Raw genomic sequence first — 12,383 nt, 5'->3', positions numbered from 1 at the left:
TACAGCATGGGATGCTGTTGGCCACCTTTGCTGCTGCTGGCTCATGTTCGGCTTGCTGTCCACTATGTCACCCAGGCCCTTGCAAGCAAAGTTGTTCCCTAGTCAGCCAGTCCCCTGGTCTGTAAGGCTAGTCCATTCTTTGTTTTCTGGGTTGTCGAAGAACAGAAGTCACAGGCTTAAACTCCAATAAAGAAGGGTTGATTTGATTATTAGAAAACTTTTTTTTTAACCGTTAATGAGTACAGTAGTCTGCCCTGGAAGTCTGTGGAGCTTCCACCACAGGAATTACCTAACGACTGATCAGACAAGCATCTTTCAGAAATAACATAATTACTTTTGATTCTGTCTTTTGCAAAAGTTGACTAAATGATCTCCCAACTCTGTAATTCTACTGTGTCATGGTAGATTATGTATCACTGTTTTGAGGTAGTCTGTTCAGGAGAGAGCATGTCAGTCATGTTTAAAATAAGGAGAGTCCCGAACATTCTTCTCTTTAATGAGAAATGGGAAGGGATCATAGGGAAACATGAAATCAGATCCTTAGTCAGCTCTGTCTAATTTGGGGAAGTCACTTAACCTATCCTCTGCTTTAGTTTCTGCTATCAATAAAATGAAAGGCAATACTCTTCATTTCAAAAAGCTATTCTCAGGACAAAATCCACAAACAGTTGTGAGGTACTTGGTACTATTACGATGAATATGTGTAAACACATCTATAAAGAGAGAACCTTATATTAAAAAAATTATTGAAAACAAGTTTTATGAAAAGATGTACGTAGTCCGTGTAAAGCATAGATTTATCTTAAAAGCCTTATTTTTCATGTCTTGTAGAATTATGTAGTGTTGGCATCAAACAGTTTTTTAAAAGCTGTTAGCCAAAACCTGTGTTAATTTTGTATCAGTTTACCCTTCCAGGCCTACTTTTCTTCCCCAATTTGACAATGGAAAACCTGTTGATAGGGTACCTAGTAATGGGTTACAGCTGGCAAGGCCACGTGATGCCAAATGCCAGCTTAGTATATTCTCTCTCTGCTACAGTTTGACTGTAAATTTTTTTTCAGTAGGTTGACTCTATTCAAACTTCTTGCCAGACTTGGGATTGTCAGTTCATAGCATCCCTAATTAGTCTTAAAACAGATGTAATTTATCCTTTTGTGGCTAACATTATAGCAGCATAAATTTCATACTCTGTAATTACCTAGTTCAGTAGAAAGGAGGTAGCATGTTCCTGCCTCGCTTGCTTCAAATTAGGCTTGTTGAGTAAATTATTAGCCTACAGATTTTCGTATCAACAGTTGCAGAATGACAGCCTGCATTATGCCTTAATCTCGAAAAAAGAAGTTAGAGTTGAGGTTTTGGCCTCTATTTTTGCCACACAGCTATGAAATCTGAGACAATTGCATTGTTTGCAAAGAGCTTTGAGATCTTACCCAGGAAGATGCTATAGAGTGCAAAGCATCCATTGCTCATTCAGTATCTTGATACCACAGATGGGTGCAATCTGTTTCACTTAATTAAAAATAAGCTGAATACCTCAGGATAAGTTTAAAAACAATCTTTTTGGCAGCAGTTGAGTTTAATCATTTGCTGCCCTTGCCTCCTTGTTCTTATTCCTGCGGCAAACCGGGCTCTGTGCTAGTGTAAGCTTTGCATGGCTGCAGTGTTAAGTAGGTTGGGGAACTGAACCAGAAGGAAAAGAGCCAGCAGGAAAAAAAAAGTTTTTTGAGCTGGCTGCATTCCTGGATCAGGTTCACTGTATGGCTACACAATAGCTTGCGCCAGTACAGCTCAGGAAGTGGTGCAAGAAGAAGAAGAAGAAAGAACAGCTGCAAACCAAGCGTAGAAGCCTAGGATCTTGCCATTGCTTAAACCATTTAAAATGTTACTACCAACAGATGTTTTTATAGCCTTAAGTTAAAAGCTTCCAAATTGTTTACAGGACATTAAATGTGATGGTTATTTTGGCTCAACATTTTCATTAAATCTCTTAAAGCAATTAAGAAAATGAATTTAATTTCTTCAGAAGCAGAGAAGAGCAAGGGACTTCATAAATAGCTGAAGGCAACTTTTTAAAGGCAACGAGACAATCGGGTTTCCTAATACTCTTTTACTGCTTTTTAAAATTATTCTTATACATTTACTTTTTTAAAGAAAAAACATGCTTTTGACTTGATCCATAGTATGTAGGTAAGATAAAGATTAAGTCTTGGAAGAAAATGCCCTCTGAGTATGAAGATATTTTCTATTTCAACTTGTCTTAAACAGAGTTCCACTTTACTTTTCTCTGTAAATCCTAGGCTATCTTTATTGGTTTTGGACCAGGATTCAAGTTTCTACTCAAGTTGATCCATTTGAAAACATTGAAGTATATAATTTAATGTGTGGTAAGTACAATTGGTGGGGGTCATCTTTGTTCAGTAAAATATAACATCTTTTGGGCATTGTAAATCTTCTAATAACAGATTTTCAAGTGTCCTTAGAAATTTGTCCTTAAGACTTGCTGCTGATTTTCACAAATAAAAAGCTGTTTGTTTTTCTGAGAAAGGTCCAGCTTCTAAACGACTAATGGCTGTTTAGGATCTACTGGTCAGGCCGCCTTGTATCTCTCCTTTCCACTGGTCACTCTGTGTGTTCCTCTGGCTGCTCCAGAGCTGGCGGTTTGCCTCACCACTACTAAAACTGACTACTTCACAATCTCCCTGCCATCAGGAAGAAGGGATATTTCTCTAATATCTAACTAGAGGCTTTGTCAGATTAATCTCTCAGGTGACCTTATTCAGGCAGAATAATAAATAACAAGCATAGTAATGGGTATGGGTGCAGCTGCCAGGCAGCTCATTTCCAGAAGGCCTGAGTCAGTCACCCCCTCTGCTTATTATGCACTTGAACAATTCCTTGCATTTTGTCATGTGTTTTCTTATTTCTTGTTTTCCTTTACCATATTTTTAATTTTAGTTACTTGATATAAATAAGTTTTTAATTCAGATAAAATTTAGATTTTTTTATTTTTGTTTACTTGATTCATATAATAAACCTCCTCCCAAATTCATCATTGTGTGTCATGTGTTCAAATTATGTCTTGTATCTTTTAATACTAGATTTAGATGTTTCCCTGTCCATTCTCATAGTCTAATACAACAGGTGTTTCAAATATGGGTTTTTTTGGTCTTTTGATGGACTGCAACTGTCTTGTTAGTCTGTAGTCCCATTGCTTTGGAGTCTCACTCTAGAGCTAGTTGTCTCTGCAATAGTCAGGTTTCCTGTTTCTCACTGCTCTATGGTGTCACTCTACAATTCATTTTTGATTTCTGTTCCATGGAGTCTGCTTCTGTATCTGAGGATCACAGACAGCTCACTACATATACAGATATTCTTTGCTTTATTTTCTGACACCGTACAGTACTCTGCACCAGAGAAGTGGTGTTTCTTTCTGAAAATTAGATGCCTTGCAGTCCTTTTTTCCCTCCTTTCAAACACAATGTTACTGTGACTCCTTGTTCCTTTGTCCCCTCTTTGTTCTGTATTTCATGGTTTCTCCAAAAGTCTATTACTAATTCTACCACTTTCTGTTCATTTATTCCCCTTGAGGTCTTCACCTGTTTTCCATTATTTCCTGCCTACTTCTCTCTCTTGGCAGGACCTATATTTGCTCTAACATCTGCATCTGTGAGAGACAAAGTATTACCAAAGGGTTTGATCCAGAAGACACTTAATGGGAGCACTGCACATGCTTGAGATCAGTGGCGATATTCAGGTATACCACACTTAAACCATGTGTTTAAATTCTTTGCTGGAATAGGAAACAGGCCATTGTCAGGAAGCGTGTCTCTCACAGCCTTGTATGCTTTGTCTCCTCATGTCACGGTTGATCTTGAACCACCTTCTTGTGCCCCCCGATCTGTTCTGTGTATGCTGCGTGGGAGGGGTAGAGTCCTTACTGGCATCTCAGTGAGGCAAGTTCAGTGACAGATCAGATGTTTTAAGTGCAGTCATGGAGGTCTAGACTTCCTCCATCCTGTATAGAAAGAATTAGAAGAATAGGGTGTGCAAAAGACAGCACATTAACTTTCAGATAGAAAATGAAGTGAGGCGACTTACTCAACCTTTTGCTTGCCCAGGGCTTAGGTGCCTTCTGGACTGCAGAGAGGCATCTTCTTTGACTTGTCATTTGGGGCTCTAGCGTTTCTCATGGAGGTGCCTGACTGCACTTTCTTGCAAAGTGCAGCCAGAGAAGAGATACTCTCTCCCATTTGTCCAACATCTCAGCACTTAAAGCATGAGCACCAGATATGTCCAGCGAACTGTCTTGTCTGAATTGGGGAATTTCAACTCATGTTTTCCAAGGTGTTCAAGTTGCCAGACTTGGGGATTTCTGGGGCGTTTTGAATTCCTGGATACTCCACTTAATAGGAACATAACAATGTAATTTAGCTGTTGAAGTGGAGACCTGAGTTCCGGGACTGGCTCTGATTCGGTTTTTCGCTGCTTTATGTGATGTATTCATTGGAGAAGGGACTGCTAGGATCAGAAAGGTTGTTTTAATCTTCTTTCCAAAGCAAAACAGCTTCATCTGGAGGGAATGACATTAAACATTTCTCCCTGCACTGTGCCACTCAGATATGTGTTCAGTTCCCCATGTAGGAATGGAAGTTCAGCTCTAACTCTTGTGCTCTAGGTGAGTGACCTAGACACCAAACTTTTGGATACAAGTGTGTTGTATCCAAGTGCTATGTTTCAAAAACATCTTATTTCATAGATTCAGTATGAGTTAAGTGGAGGAACAACAAATCTAAGAATGCTAGCGAGGATTAAGCATGAAATAGGGCTTGATCTATTAGTATTTTGAAGGTGTCTGAAGTGTCTTAGTATTGGTGGTAGGCAGCTTTTAGTTGTTTGAGTTACTTTAATGGCAGAGATTTAGGTGTTTGTGGGTAGAGATGTTTTTGTGGTTAGACTACTTTGGTGAAAATTTTGAAGCTTAACATTTTAGACCTAAGTGACAAGCAGAAACCTATGTTCTATCTAGGTTCTCTTACGGCTTTACCCTTTAGTGATGCTGTCGTGGTTTAACCCCAGTCAGCAACTAAGGACCACACAGCCACTCTCTCACTTCCCAGCCCTCCTAGTCGCATGGGTAGGAGAATGGCGGGGGGGGGAAGTAAAACTGATGGGTTGAGATAAGAACAGTTTAATAATTGAAATAAAATAAAATACAATAGTAATAACAATTGTGATGAGAAGGAGGATAACAAAAAGAGAGCGAGCTAAAACCCAAGAAAGACAAGTGATGCACAATGCAATTGCTCACCACCCATTGACCGATGCCTGAGCAGCAATCTGCCCCTCCCGGCCAACTCCCCCCAGTTTATATACTGGGCATGATGTTCTATGGTATGGAATATCCCTTTGGCTAGTTTGGGTCAGCTGTCCTGGCTATGCTCCCTGCCAGCTTCTTGTGCACCTCCTCACTGGCAGAGCATGGGAAACTGAAAAGTCCTTGGCTTAAGATAAGCGCTACTTAGCAAGACTAAAACATCAGTGTGTTATCAACATTATTCTCACACTAAATCCAAAACACAGCACTGTACCAGCTACTAGGAAGAAAATTAACTCTATCCCAACTGAAACCAAGACAAATGCTTATTAACTGAAGCTTATGTATTTAATTTCCAGATAATTAAAACAAAAACCAAAAAGCTCCCAAACTTACTCCCCAAAGCTTCAATGTTATGTAGTCATTAGCTTCCTGTATTTGAGATTCCCATTCTGTCCCCTACTGCAAGTTTGGATGCTGCAAGTTCACTTCCCTTCAGATGTAAGCCTCTGTCATTTTTTGTGCTTGTTCTGTCCCTCTTTACAAGCAGACTAATACTATCCTGAGCCCTAGCTAAGAACATGTGTGCTTCCTTTGAAAGGGGTTACATTGCTTTCTCTTTTGGGTGTTATGAGCAGCAAGCAGTGCAGCTTTATTGACTCAGCCATACTTGTAATCACAATACAAGCAGCAGTGTATTACAGTCTTTCTCCTCCTGTTAATATCACTTGAATTCTTTCACAGATTTGCTTGATTTGAAACCAGCCCCAAACAACGGAACTCATGGACGCCTAAACCATCTTTTAAGGAACCCCGTTTACATGCCCTACCATCCCAAAGAAACAAGCCATCCTTCTGAATGCTCTGTGGTGGGACAAAGAGCCTTTTCAGTAAGCCTTGGCTGCTCTTGCAGGACAGGGGTAAGTACTGAAATGGTTAAAGTTGTGGAGGCAGATGTCTGTGTTGTATTCAAAGAGTGAAACTCTGGATTCTCCAGTGTTTATCTTTACCCGCTAGTTTTACAGTCCCCTACTATTGATTTCAAAATCAAATCTTGCCTGGGGTTAGTGAGTACTAGCCTGTATTTGTATATTCATTTTTGCAGTTTGCTTATGTAAAGTCATATTCAGCTCTGAAGAGCCTGGAAGATGCCACCGGAGCAAGCTTTGATGAGGAAAGCATTCAGTTCTTGTTTGCTTCACTTAATTATGTCAAAATTTCCCTTCTGTGAATGTTGTGTTTGGGCTGTGGTTTTCAAGGCTGTAGATTTGCTTGTGGCAAACCAAACTTGTTTCTGCAAATTCTCCATAGCCCCTCTCCAGTAGCTGTTACTGAGTTCTGTATAGGGATAACTTGCAAGGCAGATGTTACATTCGGTATTTTAAGTGTAGTAGTGGCTCATAATATGCTTTATAGAACACTTAGTAGAATCTTACTGGTTTTGCTTTATAATTATAGGGCTTGCCAATAAGGGACTTTCATCAGCGTTTAAATCTCACTGAAACAGAAGGTAAGAATTTATAGATAGTAATATAAAACTATAACAAAAACTTAATAAAATAAAGTGTTTGATGTCTAAACTTCTGAGCAACACTCAAGTACATGAGGTAAAAATTCTTTTAAATACTCACTGGGACTATAGTTCTGAGGTTTTTAAAGACAGTCCTACTGAACCAGTTGTTCTCAAATAAATGTGTATCCTTATACATGTGTGTCGTGGTTTAACCCCAGTCAGCAACTCAGCACCACGCAGCCGCTTCCCCCTCCCCCCTCCCGGTGGGGTGAGGAGGAGGAAAGGGGAAAAAAAAGTAAAACTCGTGGGTTGAGATAAGAACAGTTTAATAACTAAAGTAAAATATAATGCTAACAATAGTAATAATGAAATATAATAATAGTAATGAAAAGGAATATAACAAAAAAGGAAGGGGGGGAAGGAAAAAAAAAAACAGTGGTGCACAATGCAATTGCTCACCACCTGCTGACCGATGCCCAGTTAGTTCCCGAGCCACGATCAGTGCCTCCCGGCCAACTCCCCCCTGTTTATATACTGGGCATGACGTTCCATGGTATGGAATATCCCTTTGGCTAGTTCAGGTCAGCTGCCCCGGCTGTGCTCCCTCCCAGCTTCTTGCACACCTGCTTGCTGGCAGAGCATGGGAAACTGAAAAGTCCTTGGCTTAAGATAAGCGCTACTTAGCAACAACTAAAACATCAGCGTGTTATCAACATCATTCTCACACTAAATCCAAAACACAGCACTGTACCAGCTACTAAGAAGAAAGTTAACTCTGTCCAAGCCAAAACCAGGACAATGTGTCTCTATGGCACATGTTATATCTGATATTTTTGAATTTTCTAGCACTGAAGTAATGAGCATTCCAGAATGGGAAGCAAAAGCAGTGTATGGGGAAGTATCTGATAAGAAATCCCTGCAAATACCAACATCATGATGGCAGCATACTTTTAATGAAGCATAAGGGGTATTCTGCATGGTCGAGGTGTTACATGGTCTTAAGCTGTTGCTTGTTTTACTTATGCTTTATTTCCATTCTTTGAACATACACATGCCATGTTTGAGCTGCAATTCGCAAGGCTGTAGATGTGCTCATGACTTGTAAAACAAAATAAACTATTTTGAGCATGAAGTAGGTAAGACAATAAATAAATCATGAAAACTGTAAGACAAAATGGAATGTAGCCTGTGGTGCTATACCTTAAAAGATGAAATCAAGATGATTAGGCTGTCAGAGAAATAGGCTGATAGAGACCTTGCCTCATGTGTGTTCATGAAACCTTTTTTATGCAAATAAACTCTGTATTTGGCGACACCCCACTGTAGGTCACTATTAAGAACTGGACTTAAATGCCATTTACAGGCAGGATCCAGTACTTGCTGCTTATTCAGGGCTAATTTAAGCCTTCTGTTGGTTTGTGTAGTTTGTCCTGGCACAAAGACTAGATAGAGCTTTCTTGAATCTTTTCCACTGACGACAGGGTATCTTTTTAAAATGTGTCCCAGAAACCTTTTAAAATAACGCTTTCAGTATTGTAACACTCATGAGAGCAACAAAATGAAATCTAATTAGTATGATACGGTGTGCTTTCCCCTAAGCATGGAGTGATTTCACTGAAACAGACTCTGCTAATGTGTAGGTGGATGCCGAGTGCCTTGCTGAACCTGACTTTAAAGAAATACAGCAAGGCCAGGCACATAACTTATTTCAGTTCTGTATTGTAGAAATAGGAACCTAAGGCTCTAAAGCTATGTTTTTGAAAGAGTAGGATTTTGGCTTGGATTATCAGTGAGACCTGGCTTAGCACTGGTCTTAATAGCAGTAATTTCCTTATAAATTGTATGAATTAAGCACTGATTAGATATAAAAGGCATTATCACAGATGAAAGAATTCTAGTAACCAGCCTAGATGCTCCTTAAGACTATTTAATTAGTTACCTCAATTTGTATATTCTCTCATTGATTGTCATAACTTGACAGCCTGTAAGAACAACAAAATATTAACTACATTTTTAGTTTTATGAAAAAAACGTGAATTGTTTGCCTTTTCCCTCATGGGTGGAGAAATAAATGTCATAATCTAGACCTTTTTTTGTGTTGTGGAGTTACTGTGGGGAAAAAAGCTGCAGCATTCATTGCTCAGTTTCTTTCCCCATTTAAAACAGTTGCCTTGAAATTGTGGTTCCGCATAATCTGTGAATGGTAGTGACCTATTTAATGGAAAATATACTTTGACGTCTTCTTTATAATTCCAGTCATGTAATGATTGAAAATACTTGCATTTTCAATAGCAAAGTAATATTTTTGTTATTTTAAAGCATTTCCATGATGTGCTAGTTTTCCTCATTTTTTTTATTTTACATCAGAGAACTCGAAATGTGAAAACCTTATTTTTGTTTGTTTCCAGTTGGCAAAAATTTAAATATTCAATGTTTTGATGAAATTGAAGTCTACCTTAGGGGTTAAAAACTGAAACTTTCTGCTGACATTTGACTGCAGCAGATGATTGCAAGAGCGTGTGTTTCTTATGACTCTGTTTTGTTACTTCTTTGTTTTTTCTTTAAGATAAATGGTGTTGACTCTAAAGTAATTCTGTTGCTAACTCTGCTTTACTTTTCAGCTTCTGTCTAATGACTTACCCTCTGCTGATCCCACATAACTTCTTTCTGTTACAGTTTTAAAGGAAAGTCTTCACTCTTCCATTGGATGCAGTAGTTGGCCAATAAACAGGCAATGCCTTAGACAAGGGTCTGCCAAAACCCCGACGCAGTATCATACATAGAACATTTGGAGATATCTTTCTCTTCTAAAGAGATGTGGTCCATGAGAGAAGGATGGTTTTGTGACCATCACGCTCATTATAAAGCGAGCTCTCACACATCTGAAAATCCAACCAGTACTTCACTGTATCGTTTATTTAGATCTCTATATTTCTTAGTCCTTTAAGTGTCACTTTTACATATGACTGTGGTTTCTACTACAGTAGTCCCCTCAGCAGATTTCAAATCACCACAATTGGTTACTGTCCCATCTAAATGTTACATAGAAGCAGATCCCACATTATATATTTAAATTGAAACACAAAGTCAACAAAGACTTTAACTTTGCAAATAAGATCTATCTCCTGTTTTAAATGGCAAAATGTTTTGCTTTAAATACAAACTTCATTTGTACAGTATAAGTTTAAATGATTGCTTTATACTGGCTTTGTCATTTAATCTATTGCCTTAGCATAGAAACTACAAAATGAAAATTTTTTTTGTTCCATTGCTGTGACTTCTCTGTCTGCCTCAATTTCCAATTGCCAAACAACCTTAGGTGTACAAAAGAGGAAGATGCTTAACAACCAGTATTGATTGAAATGTAACAAGCACTATTTCTGCTGCAGTTAAGAAGATAGAGAAACTTACTTTGCCCTACGGACGGCCCAGGGTTCTGCAGAAGAAACATAATTACTGCCTCCTTTACCATTACCGCTATGTGAGTGGATACAGCAAGGACTACAGGATGTCTCTGTGGAGTGCGTACACTGTTAAAAAAGATGTAAGTATACGAAGAAAGGTTAGAAGCAACCTTGAAAGGTAAAAAGCTTGAATGTCAGTTATTTCTGAACGCTTCTTAGATCTGCTCATGATATTGTCTCCCAGGGAACTAAGTAGAACCACATGAGATAAAAAGAGGAATTTTGTATGAGCTTTTCTTCACTTTCCGATATTAATAAAGATTGGCTTTGACTCTTTCCTGTTTCTTGGAGTGAGCTGCAGTTTTGCCTCCGGAGCGAGCAGATTCACCAGGAAGTGAGGAGCCCATTGCCATTGATATAGAAGCCCTATGAGTCTGCACTGGCTTACTGCTTGGTACTGTAGGTCTGCTATAGCAGTCTGCCAGTGCTGTCCTTAAAGTCTGGTCTCAACACGTGGTCTTAAAGCAGTGTTTGTAATGTGGCAGCATCCTTTTGAAAAAATAATCTCTGGACTATCTTGAACCGTTCATGCCCTGATCTGATCCTTCTCTCAGAAGATCATCCTAATTGGGGGAAAAAAAGAGGTCGGTAGAGATAAATTTGGTCTTTGCTGTCCTTGAACCCTATGCTAAGATGCACATGTTCATGCAGAGCACTGATCTTGTGAATGAAAGTTTTTTTTTCAAGTTGGTCTTTCCCAGTCAGAGAAAACTTAGAAGCCACATCATGCTTAAAAGGAATTAGGACAGTAGAGGATGCTTTTTAGTTTGATTATCTGGGGATCATAGGTTTTAAATAATGACTGTTATAATTAAATTTGACTAAACTCTGGCAAGGTTTGCTTGATCCTAAATGTGTTGAGGTTAGTGGCATGAAGCAACCAGTTACTGTAGCAAGTGGCCCAGTGGAGAGAGGTGGCTAACAACACATCTGGCTGCCTCTGATTCCTAGGCTGAATGAACAAGTACATTTACAGTAGATCAGGTGATTATCTTTAATGGGCACCTCTAGGTTCTCTTTTGGAAGACGTTATTCTCAACTCAACTAAAATGCTGCAGTTCTGTTCACTTTATTTCCAAAATATATGAAATGGATGGGAGAGCTTGTTTTCCACTGTCAAGAGAGGAACAATTCTTGCATATTAAAGTGCCTTCACACCGTTAAAGGCAGTTGCAGCTAAATATTTAGAGTTCTGCGGTCCCACACACTTGAGACAATTGTTGTAAGTTAGCAATCCGTTTTACCAATGATACTTTCTTCTCGTTCAATAGGACAAATGGGTTTCTGCTACAGAAGATACCTCCAGCTGTTTACACAAGGATGTTCGTATTTCTTTTAATCATACCCAGACATGTTTGTTTTACAACAATCATCCTCGCCTAACTTATGGATTCCTTTCTCCTCCAAGTAATTACATTGCCTTCATTGTACAGCATATCTGATTTAAATAATTTGTAATGTAGTAGGTGTAGTCTTTTATAGATGTTCTTGATAACTAATTAGAGTATGAAGCAGTAGTTGCTGAATTGTTGCAGTTCACTTCGGTATATGAGAAAGAAAAATATTTTAGGCACTTCAGCAGTTGGTGGGTTGTCCAAGGTCATTTAGTATTTCCCGAACGCTTTGGAACTTGTCAGGTTTCTAAAGTGGCATCTCATAGAAGAAAGTGGAAGGAACACATAAACCTTGAGTCGTGTCTGGCAAGCTAGTAAATTGCAAATTCACTTTGTATGTGTCCTGATTTTGGCTGGGATAGAGTTAATTTTCTTCTTAATAGCTGGTATAGTGCTGTGTTAGTCAGAACTGTCAGGTGTTAGTTAGAACTATCCAAAGTAAAATTTAGGGATGTTTCATTAAGTAAAAAACTGCCTTGATAAGTTTATTTTTTATTTGAATTACACTGCTGCGTGCCATATGTGGTCTATAGTAAAGCAATTCAGCATTGGTCTGAAAAACGTAGCTCTGATTATCAAACATATTACAAAATACCTAGCTGTTTACAAATGGTTAAATTGTTTGTGAACTGTTGCTGACCTGATTTGGAAGCATTTTACGTTGACTTTACTGCATAAAGTACCGAGTAGTAGGTTAT

The 12,383-nt window shown here is 38.7% G+C and overlaps 1 protein-coding gene across 1 annotated transcript in view; it reads left to right on the top strand.

Moving 5' to 3' along the window:
- ENPP1 (ectonucleotide pyrophosphatase/phosphodiesterase 1) overlaps positions 1–12,383 on the top strand; it is a 55,961-nt gene that overhangs the window by 38,300 nt on the left and 5,278 nt on the right. Inside the window, 6 exon segments of the mRNA XM_050894663.1 lie at positions 2,298–2,331; positions 2,334–2,384; positions 6,059–6,234; positions 6,773–6,824; positions 10,217–10,371; positions 11,563–11,698. Coding sequence (XP_050750620.1) covers positions 2,298–2,331; positions 2,334–2,384; positions 6,059–6,234; positions 6,773–6,824; positions 10,217–10,371; positions 11,563–11,698 — 604 coding nt within the window.

This window comes from Gymnogyps californianus, chromosome 3 (genome assembly GCF_018139145.2).
Source record: "Gymnogyps californianus isolate 813 chromosome 3, ASM1813914v2, whole genome shotgun sequence".
Lineage (NCBI taxonomy): Eukaryota > Metazoa > Chordata > Aves > Accipitriformes > Cathartidae > Gymnogyps > Gymnogyps californianus.
Note: the sequence above shows the minus strand (reverse complement) of the source record. Positions and strands in the feature narration are given on the sequence as shown.